At 40.6% G+C, this 26,405-nt stretch overlaps 1 long non-coding RNA gene and 1 gene segment (V, D, J or C); both read right to left on the bottom strand.

Annotated features, from left to right (window-relative positions):
• The window catches only part of LOC148139946 (uncharacterized), a 991,803-nt gene that overhangs the window by 142,535 nt on the left and 822,863 nt on the right, over positions 1–26,405 (bottom strand). The gene's annotated exons all lie outside the window — the stretch shown is intronic.
• On the bottom strand, positions 532–21,146 carry LOC148139950 (Ig heavy chain C region, membrane-bound form-like). The segment is given in 7 exon segments: positions 532–666; positions 806–933; positions 3,757–4,086; positions 4,541–4,849; positions 6,794–7,105; positions 10,535–10,840; positions 21,050–21,146. Coding segments are annotated over 7 exon segments (1,413 nt in total).

Below are 26,405 nucleotides of genomic sequence, written 5' to 3'. Positions count from 1 at the left end.
CTCTGCCTCTGCCATCAGGCATATCGTGTGAAAGATGTATTTACATTAGTGGGCTGCATGGTAGCGCAGCATTAAACTAAATGACTGGATAAAATACAATCAAACAGAACAAGTGAAAGTATTTGGCTGGAATAGGAGCAGGATGTGGGAAAATGTATTATTACTGACTGGCCTTGAAGAAAGAATTAAGCAAACTCAAGGTTAGTGCATATTCATTCGAGATTTATTAACCATTTCAGAAAGCATTTTTATCCAAAAGGTTGATGTAAAAGCTAACAGAAGTGAGTATAATGGCTGGATGCCACATTGAGACGAGAACACATGCGCTGTGAGCTGGGAATTTTCTGTACATCAGTAACGGTCACAAAAAAGGGAATACAAAGGCTCATCAGAAAGGGTAGGCAACCATTCTGAGTAAGGAACAAATAAAAACAAAACAAACGGGCTTCAAACAACTGGGAAGCTACAAATTCTTCCAACCACAACCATTTCAAAGATATCAAAGTAAAAAGGAAAATCCATCAATAATTGTCTCAGTTACAGGCTGATAAACTGAAGTAATCTCACTGTTAGAGTCAGCAACAGGACAGATTGGAGATTGGGAATTCAGAGACCTTGATAAGCAGATCAGGAAAATCAAAGGGGTTCACAACTCATTCACTTAACCTGGAAAAGAGAGAGAAAGCAATGACGCAGATATTTATGATCAGGGACTTTCAGATTTAATGTTTTTTCAATGGCACACTTAGAGATTTCACAAAACATATTGGGCTGCTTGGCGTGAGAAAGATGTGATTATTCTCACCTTCACCAGAGTGACGGCAGCGCTGTAGAAAATACTCAGGAAGAACAAGGTGATGAACGTGGAAGCAGTTGTCCAGATGTTGCTGTTATCATCCTCATAGTCTTCAATCCAAGTGCGATCTATTGAATCTATGAATATAAAGCCGAGAGAACGCATTTAGATTGTTTATTGATCCAGATCGATCTATCTGCATCCAAGTAATGTAATTGGAGACCATTACATCTTCATAAAGCAGTCAGGGATTTCTCAAGTGTGACTCTTATCTGTATCTATTAGTGCGTTATTGACTCTCAGCAAGAAATTACAAATACTAACTGCACATGTTCTTTCTTCATTGTCCATGTCAGAACGTTTTAAATTATTTTTCTTTTCATCTATTATTTAAGGATATTATTATTTGAGGAATGCTTATTACGAATGATGATTTTAATTATATCATTATATTTTAAATATAGGCTGTGACAGCACTTTAGTTGAAAATTGTGGCCATCACTGAATAAAGGTTCAAATGTGATTCTCATCTTTTGTATTGGTGACCAATTGTTTGGCAAATCATGAATATAAGTGACATCACAGTCAGGACATTGCTTCATATTTTTGTTTGTAAGATCTGTATATTTAGGAATAAGTTTTTGTACGTGTGTCCCTTAATTTATTTGATCTACTGCTTGGTATGTTTGGTTTTCCTTTAATGTTTGTGTATGTGGTTATGAGAGTCTCTTACTTCACTCTAGCCCATGTTGGAGTCAGTGCATGAATAAACATATTCCTGTTCATTTACTGCTGGTGTGCTCATGTGTTTGTGCATCTAAATGTTTGTCTTTTCACATTGTGTAAGCATCATCATGCTAATATGCCACTTCGTTGCTGCCTATGCTTATCTTGTAACGTCTTTGTGAGTGTTCACTTTTCATTAGTGCTATCTAAAATGTGTGATTATGTGTCTGTTTCAGATCCTACCTAAACTAGGTTATTTTCATGTTTATGCTTAATAAATGTTAGCATGCAATGTTATGTTTTGATGGATGTTTGTATTTATATGATGATGTTTGCTTGTGTGGCAATCTTTCCCAAACCATCTCCTGATCAGCTTGTTTGTGCTATTGTTTGTGGATGCTTGCTGATCCTTGTGCCCATTATCCTTATTTAATAAACGCCCCTCTATTTGTTCATCTATGCACTTGTGTGTCTGCATGTGAGACTCTGAATTTGTGTTTGCGTGTGATATTGTATACATGCTGATCAATGTGGTTTAAAAATAACTAATTAAGCTGCCTCTGTCGTCGTGTGTTTGTGATTCTGAAAATGGGAAAATAATGTTTATCTCTGTGCACTTACGTGTCTGTGTGAATTGGCATGTGGGAGGACATTTTTCGGAATTTGTACCTGTGTGTTCATGTGTGTATGTCTGTACGCATTGTGCTGTATGAATGTATATGTATTCATGCCCATTTGTGTGTTACTGTGTGTCGATGTTTCTCATGGTTATGTGTGAGTACTCCTGTTCATTTGTGCAAATTATTTTCTTTTGGTGTATGTGAGTTTTTGTATGAGCTTAGGTGAGTGTTCAAGTACCACTTGCATGTGTGGCTCTGTGCGAGTTTGCGTGGGTGACATCTTATCTATATGCACATTTGAGTGTGCACATAAATATGTGTCTTTAGGTGAGAGCCCGTATATGTGTCATTACGTGTGTATTTGCGATCATCTCTCTGCATCTGTTCTTATACCAGACTGCAATTTTCATTATTCTAATTTATTGTTCTAATTTTAATGCATTGCCCATAATTAGATTTGACCTTGGTTTTGCAGGAAACATTTCCCATCGTGGTGCAAAGGTAAGCGTTTTATGAGCAACTCTTCTCTTGCAGTGATAGAACTTCTGTCTCTGAGAGAAAAGGTGTGAGTTCAAATCCCCACTGCCCCAGAGATAACATTTCTGAATGTGTTTATTAGAAAATGTCTACTTGCGTTCTGTATGTAAAACAAAATGATAGCAGGTATTTGAATACCAGAATTGATCGCATGTGCTCCAGAAAACTGAGACAAAACTATGGAATTCAAACTGGGACGATGCAATCACCAGTTTTGGATTATGGGAATCAATGTTAATCATTTGTTAACAGAGCCAAGCGTGTCTAACATGCTTCAAAGGTATTGTTTTGCATGGAAATGTTAAATCTTTGGACAGTAAGCAAGAAGCTGACTGTCCCTGTTAGCAACTAGGTTACATTACAGAGGACTTCCACCATGAAAACTCTGCACAGGGAGCAAGAGGACAGACCATTCATCGTTCCCCTCCCCTCTGCTCCACAACAACTTATCTGTTGATTCTCTTTGGTGGGAAAGTGAAGATACATTCTGTCAACTCATGCGCTGGCGCAAGATCCCTGGCAGTTCCCCAGAAACAAAGGTTACATTCAAACTGTTCTGCACTCTTTACAATTGGTATGTTCCAATCAAATTTAATTTTAAAGTGTCTTAAATTTACATTTCCAATTGGTGCAATTTGGCAGTTTAAAACTGACATGAATTTTGTAAGAATGTCAAATGGGGGGAATCAAAAACACCAAGTTCAAAACTCGTGCCCTACCCTTGACATAAAATGGACATTGTCAGATTTTGTCACAGAGGGATTTAGGATGGATAAGGTACTTGGTGGAATCCTGCAATGAGTGAGCTTTACTCTGTCTCTGACCCAGGGTGTATCTGAGCAGAGAACATTAACTGCACAAGACATTCGTCCTAGGCCTGTTAATAATCCACTTTAACTACACAGATGGAATGTAAGTCAGAGTGGGAAACAACTAATTCAGTATTTAACTCACAACTGGAGGAAAAAAAAACTTCATTACTTCTGTTGAATTATTAAATGCAACTTTGAGATTTTTATTGACATGAATTAACAGTGTCCATCAGTGCAAGTGAAATGTTTACAAAACTCGGTTTACCGCTGGATTTATCGACTGTTCTGTTGATGATCTTCAATGGAATCGCTTCATGTCCCACCACACAGGAGTAAGAAGCACCGCTGGCCCACTCCTCCGCTGTAATGGATAACAGGCTGTAGATGAAGAAGGAGGTGTTGTCGCTCTCCGCCATCACCTCGGTGTTCTTGTAGTTACTGGGATTCACCGGCTTGTCATTGTTTGTCCACTTGACGAAGATCTCTCGGGGGGAGAAACCTCTCACTAAACAGGTGAGGGAGAGAAACCTCTGAGCGGAGATTTCTTCTGTTGGTGGCAGGAGGACCGACACTGATGGCTCCAGCGGATTAATCACTGCAGAATATTGGAGACAAATATAAATCAACCAAAAAAATCCTGAACCAATATCACAATTTCACTAAATATTAAAATGCGCCATGTTTAATTTGGGATTTATTCACTTTTGTTTTCTAAAGGAGCAGTATGGTACACATACTGTTCAGTAAAAAAGGAAAGTTTAATGTGAAAGTTGCCTCCATGTTTCCAGCCCACAACAAGGGCATTCTGCCCAATTGTCATTGCTGATGGTGACATCACAACCCAGGCTTCTTCCCACCTTATCTGACTTAATCAGAATACAATATCCTTTGGTCCATCTTTTTCTGAATCAGCTACTTAGCTCTCCTGCCTTCTGATGCATCATTAATGCCCCCAACGGTGTTGGTTCATTACCAATCAAAGCCTGTCATTGATGTAACTGGATCTGGATTACGCATGGGATGCTTTGTGCTTTAATCTCACCGCTCACCTTTCTCCTTGTGGATGGAGTCTCTCAGCGGAGTCGGTAGATTCTGATGGTACACCACACATTCAAAAGTAACGCCACTCAGCCAGGCTTCAGTAGAAATGTCTAATTTGCTGATCACGCTGTCGGGATTCTGTCCAGGCTGCTCAGCAATCTCTGATTTCAGAGGCTTCTTTTCTTGTCTCCAGGTCACATTGACTCCAGAAGGAAGATTGGACACTACGCAGGTTAACGTCACTGTCGCCTCCAGTAAGACTTGTTCTACTGGCGGTGGGAGGATTTTAACGGTGTTAGGGTGGCACTCGGTATCTTCTATGAAACAAAAATCAAAGTCAATGAAAAATGCCTTTTTCTGATACAAACAGCCAATCTTCAGATTACTCCTTCACAGGGTGAAGACACCACCTTCAAAATGGCAACTCCAACTATTCTGAAACGATGCTTACTATTGTTGATGTATTTTGATCTGTGAAACATTTGTGATTACCTAGGACATACCCTGTGTAATTATTCCGAAAGAACACTGGCTTTGTAACAAGTGAAACCTGTGAAAAAAGTAAAATCATCGAAGATACCATCATGTAACCCATGGAATGACCTTTCTTTCAGAGTTTGTCTCTCACTTAAGACCATCTATTGATACTTGTGACAAGAGTAATCTGAATATAATGAGTTCATTTCCATGTTCATAACCTTTAGGTGCAAGTGCTGCTGGTCACACTGACTGCCAAATCACATCCCAAATTTTGGACAAATTATAATAAATAATAATTATTCTCTTTGCAGAGTTCTAAAGTGTTACAGGAGTGGTGAACAGCCATGGAAATTCTGTTCATTATATTTAACGTGATCAAAAATACTTTGCGTTATTGGTGTGATGTCATTCTCTAATTTATGTCATTGTTCCTCGTGGGCTGTGTTTGGAGTAGATCTGAAAACAAGTCATTGAGTACAGCATTGGATATCGAGAAGGACACCCATCTCCTTAAGTCTTTCCCTCCATTCAGTTAGTTCATAACTAGTCTGTACTTTCACTTTATTTACCAAGCTGCATTTTTTAATTTCTTCATAGAGCAGGGGAGAAAAAAAAACAAACAAAAGCGTCTTAAATTAATCTACAAACGCGATGGAAATGTCACTAATTTTATAGACATCCACTACTCACTGTGTAAACATTGCCACCCCAAACCAGGCTAAATCAGCCTGTTTCGAGTTCCTAGTTCATTCATCCCTATTGTAGCATTCCCACCAGAATTTATTCTCCTGCCTCATCCACTAATTACAGAGAGCATCTTAAAGAAGCTCAATGAGATCACATTTATCCCAGTTCATCAAATGTGATAGCCACTTGGTCTGTGGTCTGATCCCATAAATGAAGTTAAAGAGCTCAGTACCAGATAAAAATCGATGTCGTACAATGTCCAACCAACAGGTCATTCCTGAGCAGGGAATGAAGCATTGAACGCATTTTGATTTATTTTCAAGTAAGGGTCACTGCATATTTTAACCACGTCAATTTGATAGAGGATCAGAATAAGGCTGTTCGGCCAATCCAGAGTTTAGATCAGAATGATGCTGGAAAAGCACAGCAGGTCAGGCAGCATCCGACGAGCAGGAAAATCGACATTTCGGGCCAAAGCCATTCTCCTGCCTTCTCCCGTACTAAACAAGAGCCGATCTATCTCTGGCTTGAGTACACACAATGGCCTGGCCTCCACAGCCCTCTGCAGCAACATGTTCCACAGACTCATCACCCTCTAGCTGAAGAAATCCCTCCCCATCTCAGTTCTAAACGGTGCCCCTTTGACCCTGAGACTGTGCCCTTGGGTCCTAGTCTCGCTTACCAGTCAAAGCATCTATTCCACATTCACTCGACCTCAGTCTCTCAGTATTTTCTATGTGTCAATCAGATATCTCTCCAATATCCCCCCTCCACCCCAAACTTATCCTTGAAGCAGCTACCAGACAAGGATTCAGCACTCTGAATGCCTCTCCCAGCATGGTCAGGCAACAAACTATTTAACAAAGCTCACTGTCTATATATCTATCTTCAACAGAGAGGAAACATGCTTTTCTGACTTGCCAAAAGGTTGAATTATGAGCAATGCTAATGTAACACTCAACTGAAATGAGACACGTGACATGTTGGGAAACGAGAAGCTGTACCGTGCTGTTTACTACGCCTGATAAATTAGTGTGTTTGATTCACATCAGAGTTCAGAATGATTTGTAGCTCTCTCAGTCTGTGTCTCTTACCCTGGAGTGCTGTGATGTTTTTACTTTGAGTGTTCTCTCCATGAGTGACCTGGCAGGTATAGACTGCGCTGTTGAACCATTCACCATAAGGGACCATCAACCGACTCGTCACCGAGAAGTTCCCGTCCGCCTCACACACGGGAGACGTGAAGAAGCCAGAATCCAAGCGTCGGCCATTTTTCAACCAACTCACGGAGATTGACTTCGGATGGAACTCGATGATTGAACAGACGACGGTTGCAAACTTGCTGCTTGCGATTTCTTCACTGGAGCTCACAGTTAGGAGAAGGGTTGGTGAGAGAATATCTGGACCTTTAGGAAACACATCACATACATTCTCTGATGAATTTCATAACAAATACAATCAGTTCTCATATATCAAGGTTTCTTGTGGTTAATGGATACAAGAATCATAATTGTGCAGAGTGCTGGAGAAGCTGGGATCCACACAGAAAGATCAGCAGGACAATGTGAAAGGCTAAACTTAGAGGACACAGCAAGGGAGTCAAGGAGGCAGAGAAACTATAGGCCAGTAACATCAGAAGGGAGATAGCAACGTTGGATGGTATTCATTTTAATGACAGAGTCTGATGAACAAGGCAGACGAATTACTGGCATAAAGGAAGAAATGATGCCGTTGCTATCATGGAGACATATTGAGAGCCGGGCAGGAGTGGCTATTCAATATTCCAGGATTTAGTGCCTTCAGGTGAGACAGGGAAAGATGGAAAATGATGGGGGCGGGGGTGTGCAGTTCAGAATATTGCTTCTGTCGCAATTCTGACAAGAGTATTTTAGGCTGTAAAGAGAAATGAAATCATGTATACCTCCTTGAACAAAGGCAAATGGACAGTACATCAAAACCAAAATACAGCAAACATAATTACTGGGAGAGCACGATAGACCTTACTATAGGTCCAAAAGACCAAGTGCAAATACATGGGCAAATTTCAGAGACATGTAAATTAAATAGGGGAATGAGAAAAGAGGTTTTTAACTTCCTCAGCATAGGCTTGGATATTCATTTTGTCAAAGATTTAGAGGGAGCACAATTCTGAAAATGCCCCCAGGAGAATATTTGAACAAAGTTTAATACAGAGAATTTTAATCCAGACCTTGCAAGAAAGGGGTGAACCTGGAATTAACTTTAGGGAGTGAAGTCGACCCAGTGGGTAAAACATCAATGGTGGAGCACTTTGCAGACAGTGACCGTAAATCAGTTGGATTTCAGATTGTACTGCAAAGGAATAGAAATTGGCCCAAAGTTCTGAAAAGGGGAAGGAAAATTTTAGTAAGATCAGGTAATGACTTAACCAGAGTGGACTGGAAGCTGACACTTATTGGTAAATCTGAGTCAGATCAGTGTGACACATTTAAGAAAGAGATAGGAAAATCACAGGGAGGACATTTCCCAGGAAGCCACTGCGTGGGACCAAGAATGCAGCGGGCTCTGGACCCAAAGGGCATGGAGGGGGAGATAAAGCAAAACAAGGGAGGCTTCCGGTCTATACTGAAATCTCAAAACAATAGAAACTAATATGGAGTACAGAATGTGCAAGGGGGAGTTTGAAAGACAAAGGAATTAGAAGAGCAAAAGGGACCATGAGAAAATAATAGCAGTCAAAATAAAGGAAAATATTTTTAAAAGTTACAGACTCATTCATAATAAAAGAATTATTCAGGAAACAGTAATGCCCATTAAGTGTTATTATTGGAGTGGAGCCGGAGGATTAGGTTGTGGTCAAAATGAATGTGTTGTGTCAGTGTTCACTAGGAAGAGGGACAATGTGGGGACAGAAATCATGGAGGGGTGTTGTGATGTACTTTCAGAAATTAGGACACAGGACGTGATGTTCTGTGTTGTCTTGCTGAATGAAAAGTGGTTATATTTCCAGGGCAGATGAAAAGTATACCAAGCAGTTGAGCGATGCAAAGGATGAAATAGTTGGGTCGCTGACAATCATTTAGAATTCCTGTCTGGCCACAGCAGTTGTGCCAAGTGAGTGTAGATCAGCCAACGTTGCACTGTTATGCAGGACGAAGGAAGGGATAAATAATGAAAACACAGATCTGTCAAGCTAGTCTCAGTGGTAAGGAAACTATTGAGAAGTGAAATTAGTCTTCATTTGGAAGATAAATCAACAATTTTTAGCACGGTTTTATTGAGAGGAATTCATGTGTAACAATTTGATAGTAGTTTTCATAGAGATAACTCGATGTCCAGATGATAGCAATAATCAGAGCCAATGGGATCCGAGTTAATTTGACACTGGCTGAGTGATGGGAGCAGGGGATAATAGTCATCGGGTGTCTGCGTGACTGGAAATCTATGTCTCCTGGTGTTCTGTAGGGATTGGTGTTGATTTCCGTGCAATTTATCTTACATACCAATGATTGAGACTCAAATTTAGGAGGATTAACCAGTGAATTCACAGATGAAATGAAAACTGTCATGTTGGTAAGTCATGAGCATAATGGCTTTAGATTGCAGGAGGATATAAAAGGGTTGGTTGTATGTGAAGAGAAAAGTTGCAAATGGAAATTATTCTGAATAAATGTAAGGTGATGTAATTCGGCAGAAGAATCTGTCAGGTATGACATTTTAGATTAGATTAGATTAGATTACTTACAGTGTGGAAACAGGCCCTTCGGCCCAACAAGTCCACACTGACCCGCTGAAGCGCAACCCACCCATACCCCTACATTTACCCCTTTAACCTAACACTGCGGGCAATTTAGCATGGCCAATTCACCTGACCCGCACATTTTTGGATTGTGGGAGGAAACCGGAGCAACCGGAGGAAACCCACGCAGACACGGGGAGAACGTGCAAACTCCACACAGTCAATCGCCTGAGGCGGGAATTGAACCCGGGTCTCTGGCGCTGTGAGGCAGCAGTGCTAACCACTGTGCCACCGTGCCGCCCACTAAATGGTGGAACCCTGGAATGGTTTTGAATGGTGGAACCCTGGAAAGGCCTGAGGATCTTTGGTGCATGTACACACCGATCCCCTATAGTACTGTGTCGTCTGGATAAAGAGGCTAAGAAAGTGGGAGGATATTTTCTATTATTAGCCTAGACATTGACAATGAAGAATGGTGAGATGATACTGGAACTTAATAAAACACTGGTTAGGCCATATTGAAGCGTTGTGTGCATGTTATGGAAGGAATGTGATTACACTGAAGGCAGTATTGATGAGATTTGCCAGGGTCTTGCCTGGATTGGAGGGTTTTAGTTATGAAACTAGTTTAGGTAGACAGGGGTTTTCCTTGGAGCAGAGGAGAATTAGGGAGAAGATTATCATGATGTCTAGAATTATTTTAGGCATAGACAGGGTAAACTGGATGAAACCTTTCCCCTTGATGGAGAGATCAATGCCTCAGGGGCACAGGGTGAAGGTAAGGCCAGGAGGTTCCAAGTGGATCTCAGGGGAAAACAAAATCAAACAGAGGGTGGTGTTAGCCTGGAGCTCAGCACGTATAAGTCATGTAGAGACTGAGCCCCTCATAATAAGTATGAAGTATCCTTGCAAGGGCAAGTCACACAAGGCAATGGATCATGTGCTAACACATGAGACTGGAATAGTTAGGTGGCTGTTATTGATAGGCGTGAATTGGGTGGATCAAAGGGCCTTTTTCCTGTGCTGTATAAGTTGAGTCTGTGAAAACGGTTATAAATAATGCCTTCTTCATGTTAATCACAGATGATCTGTTTATCTCAGTTCCCACAACACGTACCTGGACATGGCATTTCTTTGCTCTTGTGTGACCCGCTGTGTTGAACCTCACAGGAGATTTTGCTGGGGCAATCTACCACTGACTCGGGCAGGGTTAACTGGCTGCTCAGGGTGTAGGTTCCCTTCTTGTTTCTCACTGATGGGTAAGTCTTCAATCCAGTCGTGATTAGCTCCCCTCCTTTCTTCCAGGTTACCTTGGTGACGTCAGGGGAATAGTCCATCGCCAAACAACCAAAGATCACAGAACCGGTGTTGTGCTCCTGACAGGAGGCGACCAGGCCATAAAGCGTGGGTGGAGACGGTGTCTCTACAATAGAATGACCAATTGAGCATGTTAGTTTCTGTTAATTTCACCTTATCAGTTACTCAAATGTATCCTCAGCTGTAAACGTTTGCAGTATGCTCCAGCTGAAGTCGACAGCATAACTGGGGTTTATTTTTGTTTCCTACCAGTTGCTGATCATGATCATTGGTTCCCTCTTTAGAAACATGCCTCGACCTTGACCATTGCCATATAATTTAGGAAGAAGAACATCCTGATCCCACCCCAGTAACTGTTTGAAGATCTCACCAACTGACACTATCACTGGATTGCTGCGAAGAGCAGAGACGTTTCACAAACTACAAACCAGGGAAATGCAGATTCATCGAAATTCTACAGTGTGTGCAAACAGGCAATTTAGCCCAACAAGTCCACACCCACCCTCTGAAAAGTAACACATCCAGACCCATTCCTCTACCCTATTATGCTACAGTTAACCCTGACTAATGCATCTAAACTCCCAATCACTGAACACAACATTTGCAATTCCCCCAGCTTGCACATCTTTGGACTGTGGGAGGAAACGCATACAGACATGGGGAGAAAGTGCCAACTCCACACAGAAAGTCACCCGAGGCAGCAGTGCTAACCACGGAACCAGCGTGCCGCCCCGCTAGGTACCGTGCTACTGGAAATACCCAACAGCTGGCAGTACCCCCGGAGAGAAATCAGAGTGAATCATAGAACATAGAACATTACAGCGCAGTACAGGCCCTTTGGCCCTCGATGTTACGCTGCCCTGTCATACTAATCTGAAGCCCATCCCACCTACACTATCCCATGTACGTCCATATGTTTGTCCAATGACGACTTAAATGTACTTAAACTTGGCGAATCTACTACCGTTGCAGGCAAAGCATTCCATACCCTTATTACTCAATGAGTAAAGAAATACCTCTGCCATCTGTCTTATACCCATCTCCCCTCACTTTAAAGTTGTGTCCCCCCGTGTTTGCCGTCCCCATACTTGGAAATCAGGTCCAGTGAGCCTTCCTCACTTATCAATGCAAGGTAGAATGTTCTCTCTGGGAGGGAGGTCACTGCAGCAGCAGCACAGGCAGGAGCTGAGCACTGGGACGGGGAGGATGGCTGTCACGGCTGAACTCATGCCAATTGTCTGGAAGTTGAAACATCTCATTTACAATTATCTGAATTCTGGAGGCTTCTGAAAAATGGAGGACCATTAAGGTTCAGCGACTTTGGAGTGTTACAGCTGAGTATTTACGTAAATATGATTTGAGAAATGAACAATTAATCTTTAACTTTAATAACTATCAAACTGACACGCAGTTCACCAGCAAACCTCATCTTTTAAACTAACCACTGCACTTACTCTGTCTAGACCTAAATTCCCACTCACATTGACAAACCCTATGCTGCTATACACCCATTCATGCCCGGAACACACAACCCCTATCACACGAAACACATCCAAGGCAACCCATATTGGTAGTGTAGCTGAGCAGAGAGATCTCGGTGTCCATGTACATAGATCCCTAAAAGTTGCCAGACAGTTTGACAGAGTTGTTAAGAAGGCATACTTTGTGTTGGCTTTCATCGATAGAGGGAATGAGTTTCAGAACCACGTGGTTAGGCTGCGGCTGTACAAAACTCTGGTGTGGCCACACTTGGGAGTATTGTGTACTGTTCTGGTCACCACATTATAGAAAGAATGTGGAAGCTTTGGAAGAGTTCAGAGGAGGTTTACCACGATGTTGTTTGGTATGGCGGGAAGGTTTAATGAGGAAAGGATGAGGGTCTTGAGGCTGCTTTTATTTGAGAGAAGAAGGTTGAGAAGTGACTTAATTGAGACATAAAAGGTAAACGGAGGGTGGACAGTGAAAATCTTTTTCCTTGAATAGTGATGGCTCGCAGGAAAGGACATAGATGACAGATGTCAGAGGTTGTTTCTTTACTCAGAGAGTAGTAGGGCCATGGAACGCACTGCCTGCAACAATAGTACACTCACCAACTTTAAGGGCATTTAAAAGCTCATTGGATAAACATGTGGATGAAAATGGAATCGTGTAGGATAGATAGGCTTCAGATTGGCACCTCAGGTCAGCGCAACATCGAGGGCTGAAGGGCCTGTACTGCACTGTAATGTTCTATATTCTATATTTCAGATGGACATATGATCTCAATTCCTTTCACTCATTTACACTCCTGCCACTCTGCACCTGGCCTATGGTGAATCTGGCCCTGACTGGACCTGGCACCATCATTTTCACAACCTCTGACAAAAGCCTACTACCCAACACATGACCTCAGCCCTTGATCACTGACCTCTCATCTTACCCAAGTCAACCTGTGCACATTGCATCCGAGCTCCTTTCGTATCTGTCCTTTACCACCCACCATTTTGCCAGACTCCGAGCTTTGCATTTTGACAACACGTCCACCTATCACTTCATTACAGTGACCTTCCACCCCCGAAACATCCTGGCACTCTGCCCACCTCTACACTAACCAGCCTGGCATCCTGCCCACCTCTCCATAAACCAGCCTGGCAAAGACAGACCTCCTGCATTTCAGCTCAAACTACCCCTCACCTACCAAGCACAATTCGACCAAATTATCCTGTGACCATTACCATTTACCTTGATGCCACCTTGCCAGACAGAGTGCATGCAAGCTTACCCAGCAGCCAGCCAACACCTCACAGCCTACCAGCCCAAACTCTCCCACATGCCTAATCTAGCCCCTCACTTGCTCACCACCTTCCAACTTTGAGCCTACTCCACCATAAAATTAGTGAGTCATAAAGTCGTACAGCACAGAAACAGTTCCTTTGGTCCAGCTCATCCATGCTGACCAGAGTTCCCAAATTAAACTAATTCCACTTGCCTGCCTTTGGCCCATATCCATCCAGACCTATCCAGTTCCTGGAGCTGTTCAAATGTCTTCTAAATGTTGGACCTATCTCTGCATTTACCACTTCCTCTGGCAGCTCATTCCAATGTTTTGGACAGTTACAACATGAAGCCCCAACTCCTGCACTCAGTGCTCTGACCAATGAAGGTACATGTGCCAAACACCTTCAACACACTAGTTACTTGAGACAACGCTTTCAAGAATCTATGAGTCTGAACCCTCAGGGTCCTCAGTGTTCAATATCACTACCCAATACCTTACCATGAACTCTGTAAGACTCTATGAGTCTGGACCCTCAGGGCCCTGTGTTTAACATCACTATCCAGTGCCCTACCATTAACTCTGTAAGTTGTGACCTGATTTGTCTTCTCAAAAAGCAACACGTCGTATTCATTTAAATTACACTCCATCTGCCACTCCTCAGCCCATTGGCCCAGCTGATCAAGATCTCATTGTACGTTTAGATAACTTTCACTGCCAATTATACCACCAATGTTGGTGTTACGTGCAAACTTACAAACCATACCCCATTCAATGTCTTCATGGCTTTCAACCAATATTGTAGCCTGTTTGCCTTTGTCCCACATATCCGGAGCATTTTTTAAGGATTGAAGGAATCTATCTCCTTATTGAAATCATTTAAGGTTTTGTCCTTAATCAATTTCTGTGGTGGAGAATTCCAAAGGTTCACCATTCTTTTGCTGAACAGTAAACAATCAGGATCAATGTTATCGGTGTGTTGGGAAGATTGGTGAGCAGCAAGATTAATGATGATCCCATGAATGGAATAGCATTCTAGAGGGGCCGAGGGGCCTTCTTCAGCTTCCATTTTGCATGCTGACATGTCCCTTCAGCAGCATGTTCCAAAACTGTGATCCTTGAGGATAAGGGCGCACATGCGTGTAAATGCTTCACCTGAAAGCTCTCCTCCAAATTAGACTTCAACTTGACTCTCAACTATTTCTCTGCCGTTTCCTTTTCCTCAATCACAGCCATGGGACTCACTTCCTAACAGCGCTGTGAATGTACTAATACCACACATACTTCAGCAATTCAAATAGGCTGATGATAACTGGTTTCTCAAGGCGATATAAAAAAGATTGACACTTCCACACCTGTCTAGAGATTCAAACAACCACTGGAAGAATTGAAAACTATTTGAGGCACTTGTGTGTCTCCACAAGATGACATGGTTTCCTTTTGTGTGATTTGACTGTGTTTTCACTGAATGAACAGAGCTATTTCTTAATCATATAATAGGAATGAAGCTTCCCTCATTTTTAGCAAGGCAATCACACATTATATTTCTTTATTCCAGGGAAGTATAGTGTTAAATTAAAGAAATATGATGATTGGGATGTTTCAATTGGAAATTGTCTGAGATTTAAAGTTTACTTTCATGAGCAATTAATTCCAGCTTCATTGTGTCACAGTACTCACAGGAATGTCTTTCAGAAATGGTGTCTCCCTTTGTTACGGGCAGTGGAATCAGTAAATCTGGGACAGTTTTTGCTTGTTAATCAAAGGTGTTGAAGAGTTTTAGCCAAAGGGAGACCTGTGGATTTAGCTCACAGATGCTCCATGATCTAAGTAAGTGGTGGAACAGCTCGAGGGGCTGAGTGCCCTCCTCTTGCTCCTACCTTCCTATCATTGTATCATTCATTAAGCTAGCACTGGCGGTGAACACTTTGTATTAAAATATTTCAACAAATTAATTGTTTCACACATGCTTTAGAAAAACCTTCTGTTGATTATTTGGAATGGGATCATTGACATTCTCTATTTGAGTGATCAAAATAACTTCCACCCAATTACAGCAGCCACTGCGCTCTGGAGTGTGTTGTTGCTTCATAATAGTTTCTTGTGAAACTACAGCTCGAGATCAGGGCGGTCAAATTCAATGATTCTCTGATTTTTAATATCTCTGAACATTCTCAATTTGTTCAAATGCATCTTTTCTCTGAAGAACGTGCTTCATCGAACAGAACATTTTTCAATGAAACAACAATCTTTAAATGCTAGAAAACCAAAATAAAGACAGAAATTTCTGAAGAAACTCAGCAGGTCTAGCAGCTCCTGTGGAGAGAAGGCAAGGTTAACCTTTCGCATCCAGATACACCCCCCCCCCCAACCCCCCCACTCTTCACCAAATTGTTTTCATGTTTTGGGCACAAGAGCTCATATACCTGTTGAGATAAACAGTGATTACGTTGGCTTGACTCCTGTTGGAAAAATAATTCTTAGCAGAGGTACTGGATGGTCTGAGATAGCAATTGAAGACCAACTGAAAAGCTATCACCATCTGCAGCAAGTGTTGGTTTCAGCGGAACCCCCACCGTACTGAACAATCAAATTCAGCTACAACAATGGTTTAATATAAAGTAAAACAGCCTAAGCATAATCTCATCAAATATGCTTCGAAAATGATTCATTCTGGATTAGTTATAAATGATATTGTCATAACAGCAAGTCAAAAGCTGGGATTTCTTTGAGCACTTACTCCATTAACCCCATCTAGCGATGCCCAAAAGCTTGTAAACAAATATTGATCTGGAAAAAGCTGCTAACCACCAAAATTCTGTTTAATATCTAAGAGACACAAGTCAGGACAGCGATTGAATAGATTTCATTGGCCTCTGTGAGTGGAATTCCAACAAACACTCAGACATGTCAATCTGCTTTCTTGCACTGAAGTAACCTGATAAGAGATTGTGTTACATACCTCTCTAACAGGTTGTAAGTGAACACAGGCCACCTGGCACAGAATCAGGGACTCTACTACAACATCACAACAGACCTGAACACAATGAGCTTGACACTATCACGGAGAACACAGCCCACATGTTTTGACAATACATAAACCATGTTAGTTATTATCACCTTCCAACAACCAGGGATTGTTCCAGAATTTTTGTACAATGAAAGTAACATTTCAACATTTATCCAAGAATGCTTTGACAGCAGCTCCAAATTGTTCAAACTCTATGGGAACTACAGAGGAATAAATCTAGGAATTGCATTGCCATCAATTCACTGTCACTGGATTCCAACCTCGAACTCCCTTCCTCTTTCCCCTGTGGATGTTGCTGCACCAGACGTTCTGCTTAGTTTGGAAACGATTAAATTGTTTTGAAGTGTAATATGACCGTTGCCAGTGACATTAAAAGCTGATAATAGGTTTTCAAATAATAAGGTGCAAAAAAATTCTGATTCTACATTGTGCCACGGAACATGTCCTGCATAACTGAGGCACAAAGAAAATATACAGCATATTTCCCTTTGCCTCGCTCAATCAAATATCTCTTGTTGCCAACAACCAATTTCAAATCTCTTGCTATCTGCCTATTGTTCCTGAAACGTTCGTTCTGATTGGAACAACTTAGTCAGGGCTCTCAATTCTGAGGCACCTAATCGAATATTGCATTTCTGGCAGATAAAAGTGGTTTTGAAGTGCGAGATGAAATTGAACTGTCTGAGATTCAGGTATCCGAACTGGACAATTTACAAATGGTCAGGACCGTTGACAAGTTAGTCGGAGATAGCACTGAAACAAACTGCACAACAGACTTAATCCTAGAGGATACATTGCTCAACTCCTCACGTCAAATATATTCACTGTAATTGAACATTCATCAGAGGAACTAACCAGTGGATTAATGTGAACAAGAATGTGTTCACAATGAACATAAATAACCACTGAGTTAATAAACTTAATAAGTCATTGTATTTAACAAAATTATTGAGGTGGGAAATATCGCCAATTAAAGCACAGATCCGGAGGAAATGGATTATTCTCTAAATTATTTTTACATATTCTTAAAACGTTCCTTGAACTGTGGAGATTTTGCATGCACTGCATAAAGCCAATACTGCATTCCAGTGTGGAAAGCATTTCTGTTGAAGGAATTAGGGCAAGGTCATATTCTTGTTAACTGCTTTTAATAAACGAAAATGTTTAAAAAGGTATGAATTGAAGACATGCTTCTGTCTGGAGTTGCCCGCTTTAACGAATGTCTAAGTAAATGTGGGCACTGCTGCCTCACAGATCCAGGCACCCAGGCTCGCTTCCAGCCTCGGGTGACTGCCTATGTGGAGTTTACACAATCTCCCCTGTGTCTGTGTGGGTTTCCTCCCACAATCCAAAGATGTGCATGTCAGGTGAACTGGTCATGCTGTATCGTCCATCGTGTTAGGTGCATTAGTCAGGGGTAAATATAGGGTAGGGGAATGGGTCTGGCTGGGTTACTCTTCAGAGGGTCGGTGTGGACTTGTTGGGCCAAATGGCCCGAAACATACTGCAGGAAATCTAATCTAAATGATTGTCACACTTAACTAATGTGAGCAGATTCCTTCTGATCGCTACATTGCAATAAATCGGTCAAGTATATTTATTAAAATAAATATTACTCTATTTTAAGTGTCTGAATAAACAATGTGCTCTGTTATCCTCTAGTTCATGTCTTCTGCAAATTTGTGAACTCTGCATCCGTCTGAACACATCGATGTAAAATGAATTCTCTGCGTTTGCAGCAAGCATTCCCATGGTTTTAAGAGTAGGGTTCCTACAATATAGAAACAGGCCATTTGGCCCAACAATTCCACACTGACCCTCTGGACAGTAAGTAGCCCACCCAGACCCATTCCCCCTAATGTATATTTACCCCTGACTAATGCACCCTAACCTACACATCCCTGAACACTGTGTGCAATTTAGCACAGCCAATCACCTGACCTGCACATCTTTTGGACTGTGGGAGGAAACCAGAGCGCCCGAAGGAAACCCACGCAGACACAGGGAGAATGTGCTAACTCCACACAGGCAGTCACCCGAGGGTAGAATCGAATTTGGGACCCTGGCACTGTGAGGCAGCAGTGCCAACCACTGAGACACCATGCTGCCCTGCGAGGTCATGAGTGGATTATTTTAATTAATTCGAAATTTGGCCTTGGTCACATAATTCACGATAGCAGTTGTTTCCGAAAAAAATGACTCCTCAGTTGATATTGTGTTGTAAAATGTAACTATTTATTTAAAATGCACAGATTGGGAACACCTAAAGCACTGTGCAGATTAAATAATTCAGTTAATGTTTTATTTTTATCCTGTAAATCCAGTTTAATCAGGGACATAACAATTAATTAACTCAAGTTACGTGTGAAACTGATCAAAGCAGTGAAACTGATCTGTTCTTCATAGAATTGAGCAGAATTTCCAAATGGTTTTCTGCCAATGATCTTTTCCAGCCAGAAACATATGTATGTAGTGTACAGCGGAATTGAAAGGTGTTTCTTGATCAATTATAACACAGTCATGGCATTTTTGCTCAAGAGCAAGAACTATTAGAACATTAGACTTTTGAAATTCTATTTATATTTCTCTATGAATTGTAAACTGTTTAAAGACAGACCTTGTGATTGAACTAGATAGTGGAGTTCTGAATGTGGATTGTAAAGCATGGATTAGATTAATCCTTAATTGTTACTTTTAAGTAAAAATGGCGCCCGAAGGTGTCTGTTTTCCCTTCATTTCTAAAACCTTTGCGATTTGCCTTTCACTTAATAATAGGCTTTATGAAATTTCACCTCGCATGCTGATTGCAATGAATGAGGAACCTGGAGCGGTTCACTGTCACCAACCATGTTAACATTGCAAAAACAATGTAGAAACCAGAAACGGTTTCCCAAATATAACACATTTAATGTTACCCAAGCACAGTCCCTCCTCAACAGGTCAACGATCACCAGATCACAACACGGTGTGTTTGCAGCAGAACTAGCTCTGCAAACAGTTTCAACAGAACCAAGAACATGATGTAACCTCACAAAACAAACCCAGATTGAAGTCTAACAAAGCTGCTCAGAATCCAGCAAACTAATGATTAAATTGAATAGAAATAACAAGTCATAACAGCAGCCTTGTTTGTGAGGGGACTGAACACTTAAAGCTGTAACGTTTCTGGCAACAGTTCAATTTATTTCCAACCTGTACACCCTTCTGGATCGTGACAATCTTGTGCAGCGCACAGTCGAGCGGTTGAAGGCATATATTGATTAATCACTTCATTGTCAAAACAAAATTACTGAATGGACAAATATTACCACATTATAATTTTAAGTTAGTTTCAATTACATAATGTGATCAATTCTGCAGTTTCAGATTTTAGCCCCAAATTTTATTTTGAATGAGACTACTCAAAACAAAATTCAGTTAGTTTACAATTAGAACTGAGTTTTTTTTTAAAGTCAATGCATTAAAAACTCGTTTTTTTTCATTTCTCACACTTCCGGGTTTCAGCCTTAAGTTGTTTTTCAGACCGTTACAAATGGATGTAATGTTTTCAATCAAGCAGAGAAAAATGTGTCATCTAATTTTAACAAATGCAGAAATGATTCATGAAAAACAAAAGAACTTCACAAATATTGGTAATGAAAAGTAATCCAGAGAGTCAATCTCCTCACCAGAAATAAAACACCGATTACAGAAAGCATGAAAACGCTGATCAATTTCACAAACTGAATAAGAATCCAATCAACTCAATTCAACAGAATTAAGGAAAATAAAATCAGAATCCAATCAACTCAAAACAACAGATTTGAATGAAACATAATCAGAATCCACACAATTCAATTCAACAGAATCAAATAAAACAATTTCAAAAGCCAATCAACACAATTCAACAAAACTAAGTAAAAACAGTCAGAATCCAATCAACACAGTTCAACCAAATCAACTAAAACAAAGCCAAAATCCAATCAACTCAATTCAACAGAATCAAGTAAAACAAACTCAGAATCTAATCAACAGAATGCAATGTAGCACCGCAAGAAAATTTTATGACAGTTTCTAACCTGCTTGTCATCAACAAAATTAACAAAATAAATGAGAAAATATAATCAGGGTAAGAACATATATTCAAGAAGTGAATAATGATATTTTAGCATATTTTAATCATGTTTAGTAATATCTCGAACATCTTTGAATTCTTAGCGTTTGTTGTTGATAATAAAACTCACAGTCAGGATGTCACTGACATTAAACATTATTTATAGCTGGCTGATTAAGAGACATTAGGTGTTTCAAGTAACCCAGCCACACAGAAAGACCATCTGATCAAAAAAACAGATACACCGAGCAACTGACTCCATTATCCCCACTGTAACTATTTGCTGAGCCTTAACTGAAGTCTATAATCAGTCTGAACAAAAACCAATCCGAACCAAACCAAACTCAGCACAGAATCTGAGTTTCATTTAATTCAGAAATTAGTCACATGAATAGAAAGTTTTTAAAAAGTCACTAAGAAAGTTCAAGGGTCTTACCTGAAGTCACTGTCACCATGGTCCCTTGGCCCCAGTAATCAAGATAGTCACAGTGTTACATCCTCTGGACTGGGTCACACAATAACTAGCTCTGTATAAAACAAATCAAAATTCTGCCATCAATTTAAATTTTCAGAACCACAGACAAAATAAAATCACGATAAATCTTCCTCACATAATTACGCTAGTGAATTCTGATCATTCTTGATAAATTTTAATACTGTTTTATACTTCACAGAATAACACATGAGCTGATTCTCAAAATCCCCAACTGGTGTACCGATAATTACCCAACACTTTTACAAATTAAATACTGATACTGGCATTAAACCGCACAGAACTAATACTGCACTGCAAGTTAAGACGGTTTGTAGAAGTAATCACTGACTAGTTTCAAACAATAGAGGCTGAATAGGTTTTTGTATTGATCATAATTGCAGTGTCACTCCAGCTATATCACTGTGAGACACGTTGTGTCAAATACTATGACAGACTGTAAACTGTAAAATGCAGAGAATTTCTTCACTTCCTAGAAAGCAGTGATTTAGACTCCTCTAAAAATGATTTGGTGCATTATTCCAGCTTTTACTATTCATTGTATTTTGAAAGCTTGGAATACTTTTCCAGGTTTGGTCTGCATTTAACTTGACAATCAACACGAAGAAGGTAGAAACAAACTATACATTTGTACAAACTAGCACTACTGGATTGTGTTTAAATTGCATCTCACCTTATTTCTCGCGCCTGCCATGGTAGAAATCATCAATTTGAGATAAACACTTGTCAGTGGTTTTTGTATGAGGATGTCGCTGTGCACAACACTGTGACCCACTGTAGTATCACAATGATGTAGACCAGTACACTCATTCTCTGTTCTTTACTCGAGGTCTCAATTTTCATTTGAAAGAGCCATTTAGTTCTGATCATGTTTAGAATGAATGCCATAGTTGACATAACAATTAGCAGTGATTTCCTGAGCTGTCAGATATATTAAAACTAACATTTTATCCGAGCATTTAATTGATGGAAGTGTTAGCAGTACATATGACATGCCCAAAACATTGTCCCATTGTGTCAGCAGTTTGCTAGTTTAATGGTACATTTCCTCTTTGATAGTTTTGTAAGAGGCAGCCTGAGGTCTGCTTCAGATCGCAGTTGGTATAATTGCATTTAAAACTCGTACTGACCGTCAGTTTATGATGGAATTGACAAAATGTTCCCTCGAGCTGTTTTTGAACGGGTCCAGCCCTGGTTCCTCTCGCTGTGTCCTCTTGCACAGTAATAGATGGCGGTGTCTTCGATCTTCAGGTTCCCCATGTCCAACGCGAAAATGTTGTTTGAAGTGTCTTTCGACGCAGTAAATCGACCCTTAATCGCTGGTGCATAGTTACTGCTGGATGAACTATAGTAGCTAACCAGCCACTCCAGACCCTGTCCGGGAACCTGTCGCACCCAGCTCATCCAGTTGCTGCCAAGATCGAACCCGCTGGTTTTACAGGTCAGTTTCAGGCTGCCTGCGGGACGGCCAGTCTTTGCCTCTGGCTGGGTCAAAACAACCTCCGACTGGACACCTTTAAAAAGAAAACAAATAAACCTTGAGCATTAATGTTGGTGAAATGATGGCTGAGTCTTTTACATTCCTGCCATAGATTAACATTGAGACAGTCACAAAGAGAGACTTGAACAAAAAACACTCACATGATAAGGAAGTCAGTAACAAACTGAGAAAAAGTGTCGACACAATCATTCTGATAACTTGTGGGAAGCGGTTCTGCTAAGATCTTTCTAAACAGAGCCGACCCAGGAGTGTTGAATTACGGTCCAGTGCCCAGGATTTATATGGCCATCGGAAGGGGCAGGCTTACAGCTTCCGCATGTTGGTTTCCTGCTGGAGGCTCAGACTGGATCCTGGTATCAGCTTGTACAGCCCGAACACATGGGATCATGTCTTTACATGAGATTCTGCTTAAACATGGACACATACACATCTTGGGATATTTGTTTTGGTGAATAGCTTCTTTGGAAGTAAATTTGAGTAGCTTCAGGTCTGTTTCACATGATAGTTGCATGTATTTTGTTTAAAGAAAACAAATTCAACTGGAAGTTAGCTCCCTTTATTTCTACATTAATTCACAAGCAGATAAAACTAAAATTAAAGTTCAAACATATAACTAGCTAATAAAACAGTTGAGCTTTTCTTCCCTGGATACTGCAAGTCTCTGTCGCACTCAAAATAACATGTAATTCATACTAAACATTTCAAAATTCAATTTAGGCAACTGAATACAGTGCGTGTCCAAAGTGATTATATTTAGAATATTCAATTAGAAGTTAACTCCCTTTAATCCTACATTCCACCACAAGCAGATAAAGCTAAAAAGAACTTCAATAATATTATTAGCCAACAAAATGAATGAGTTTATTTTTGCTGTCACTCAAAGTCTCTCTCACATTACAAAATAACATATCATTTCTAATCTGCGTTTCTAAATTCAGTTTCGGCAACCTAATATAGAGCATGTCTAAAGTGATTATGTTCAGAATGTGAGTGTATGTCACTAAACAGTTTGGACCCGGAGATGAGAAGCACCTCCTTACATTGCAGAATGTCTCTCCTTGCATCTTTTTTTTCAAATTGCTCCGACACTAAAATGCACAGTAAAGGAAAGCTGTGTGCCTGAGAAACAAAATGTGAGTCCGCAGTGATACATAACACCGAGGTACACTTTTGAAAGAGCATCTAATGAACTAGAACAAGACAGTCCCTAAGTTTTTTTTTAATCCTCAACGTCTAAACCATTGCATGTAACAGTCTGAGTACATCAGGAATGTTTGGTTAAATTAGAGAGTATTACAGTAATAATTACCACGAATGTAGGTTATAAACAGTACATTTCTCTGCTCACTGATAGCTCTAACAGGGCAGTTAACTCATAAAAATCAGCAAAAATTCGCTGTTACACTACACCAGTGTTAACCATGTTTAAAGGGCCCACTCAGTTTTAATGAGTTACATAAATCAGAGAATGGTGAAACAAGTGATGTGAGTTTGGTAGGATTTTACTTTAGTTGATTCATTTTCCCTTTAATCGGCCAGATCCAATAGTTGGCAGCAATTAAGCTGACTGCAGAAAAGGTCCTTGAGTTCCCAGTTTCATTTACTGGAAGCAGTGGAGTTTCTGCAGTGGATCAAAGATATTTTGTCTCACGGTTGACCAGTTGGTGGAAAGCCAACTGCAAACTATAACCACCGCCTCCGCAGAAACAAATCGACTCAGCAACAATGCTGGAGAAAAGTTTATTTTCAGTTGTGTAACTTGGAGAACTAGTCACTCCTCTCATTGAAGGAAATATTCGCAGAGTCTCAGACACAACCTTAACATCAACAGCTCATTCAAGGATCACTACAGCACTGTTTAGTATTGAGAAAAATTGATCAATAGTCATAGAGTCATGTAGTGATACAGCATGGTTACAGACCCTTCGGTCCAACCAGTCCATGCCAGTCCTAATCCCAAACTAAACTAATCCCACCTGTGTGTACTTGGCCCATATCATTCCAAACATTTGATATTCATTTACTGATCCAAATGTCTTCTAAAGGTTGTAAGTATCCACCACCAAATCATCCCACACACAAACCATTCTCTGTGTCTCTGACATCCTTTTTAAATTTTTTCTCCTCTCATTTGAAAACATGTTCCCTATTGTTGAAATCCCCCACCATAGGGAAAATACACCAATGTCTGGGTCAAAAATTTAAAACAATCCCAGCTCCAAACATTTACAAAATATCACTATGGATCTTCCTCGAATCCAAAAAAGATTGTCCCCTTTGATCAATGATTTGTAAAATTTACTCGCGTATCTACTGTGATAGACGTTTTCAAATAACTTCTTAGGTGCAAATTTTTTTCACATCAATCGGATTAAAGTAACATTTCGTGTACTACCCCCCACACACAAAAAAAAACAAGTTTGTTGACACGAATTGCTCTGCGGAAGTCTACGATGGATTCTTTTATCAAACAAAATCATTTCCAATGTTGTGAGCGCTGGTCTATCTTCTGTGCAATGGTCTGAATTTTAAGTTGTGTCTGACTGCAGATGAAACTGGCTGATCTGGGTAAAAGTACAGTTTGTGCCTTTCACATTGTGAATGTATATTGCTGACTTTAGTTGAATAAAGTGATGTTGTCGCAGGCATCGTCTGGCACCATTAATTAGACCATTAATTTCCACATCACTAGCTGTAGGGTCAGGTGGAGTTTATTGATATGTGATATTTTTGAAACGAAAGCTTTATACATTTCCAGTATGAATCATGTCAATTAGAGCCATTCACCTTTCCACTCATGGCTTTATGAACTTGTATGAGGTCACCGCGCCCCCCCCCCCCCCCCCTCCCCCGAACTCTCACCCTCCAGTGAAACAAGTTCCAGTCTATCTGGATTTCCAACATGATTCTGTTCCCTCACATTCTGCTGTGAAAGATCCTCCTGCCACCCCAGGTCCACAAAGAGCGTCCCTTGTTACTAGTTCAAAGAAATGAAAGGAACTTCTCCCACCATATTGTTCAATTTTAGTTGGCTTCAAACACCATCAAAAATAAATGTTCATGTCATTGCTGATTTATAGGAGAATTCCGTGTACACAGTATCTGCTGAAATACCTGCAGTACCATCCTGAATCTGGTTCGCAAGTTCATCTGTTGCTCACAAACGCAACCAGACATCAGGGAATAGTGAACATCGCCCACCCCCACCCCTCCACCCTTCCCCTCTGTACTTTGCACTTTGTGAAATCCGTGTTGTCAATAATCAGTTAAACTTTCTTAATTCATGTTGCTGATCTTGGCTGAATAAAGGTATGTTGCTGTCAGCATTTCTGGGGAACATGTCTGCATTTTTTTCATGTCAGTCAAGAATAGTCAAAATGTCCTGAGGAACAACGTTTAGAAATGGGCCTATTAGCTCCTCAGGGCTGCACCAACTGTTTGAATATTGATACAGTTCTGCCCCTACTTTTTCCCCATAAGCCAGGATTTACAGCATTGGAGATCATATCTATGTTGATAATGGATTAGACCCTACACAATGTTCCCGAATGTTTACAGTGCTATCACCTGCAGGGTTATGGACAACATGCTATAAAGTGGGTGTTGGCTGGAAGGGTCTGTCTTCATGTGATACAGGTGCGATGGGTGAAGTGATCTCTCTCTGTCGTGAAAACTTCCCACTATTCGAAATTCATCTTTCCTACTTTGTCTCCAGGATGTTGCCTGGAATGGAGAATAGTCGTACGAGGATAGGTTGAGAGTGCTAGGCCTTTTCTCATTGGAAAGGCGAAGGAAGAG

The sequence above is a fragment of the Chiloscyllium plagiosum genome, unplaced genomic scaffold (genome assembly GCF_037043375.1).
Source record: "Chiloscyllium plagiosum isolate Xiang-an unplaced genomic scaffold, Cpla_swu_hap1 HiC_scaffold_36, whole genome shotgun sequence".
Lineage (NCBI taxonomy): Eukaryota > Metazoa > Chordata > Chondrichthyes > Orectolobiformes > Hemiscylliidae > Chiloscyllium > Chiloscyllium plagiosum.
Note: the sequence above shows the minus strand (reverse complement) of the source record. Positions and strands in the feature narration are given on the sequence as shown.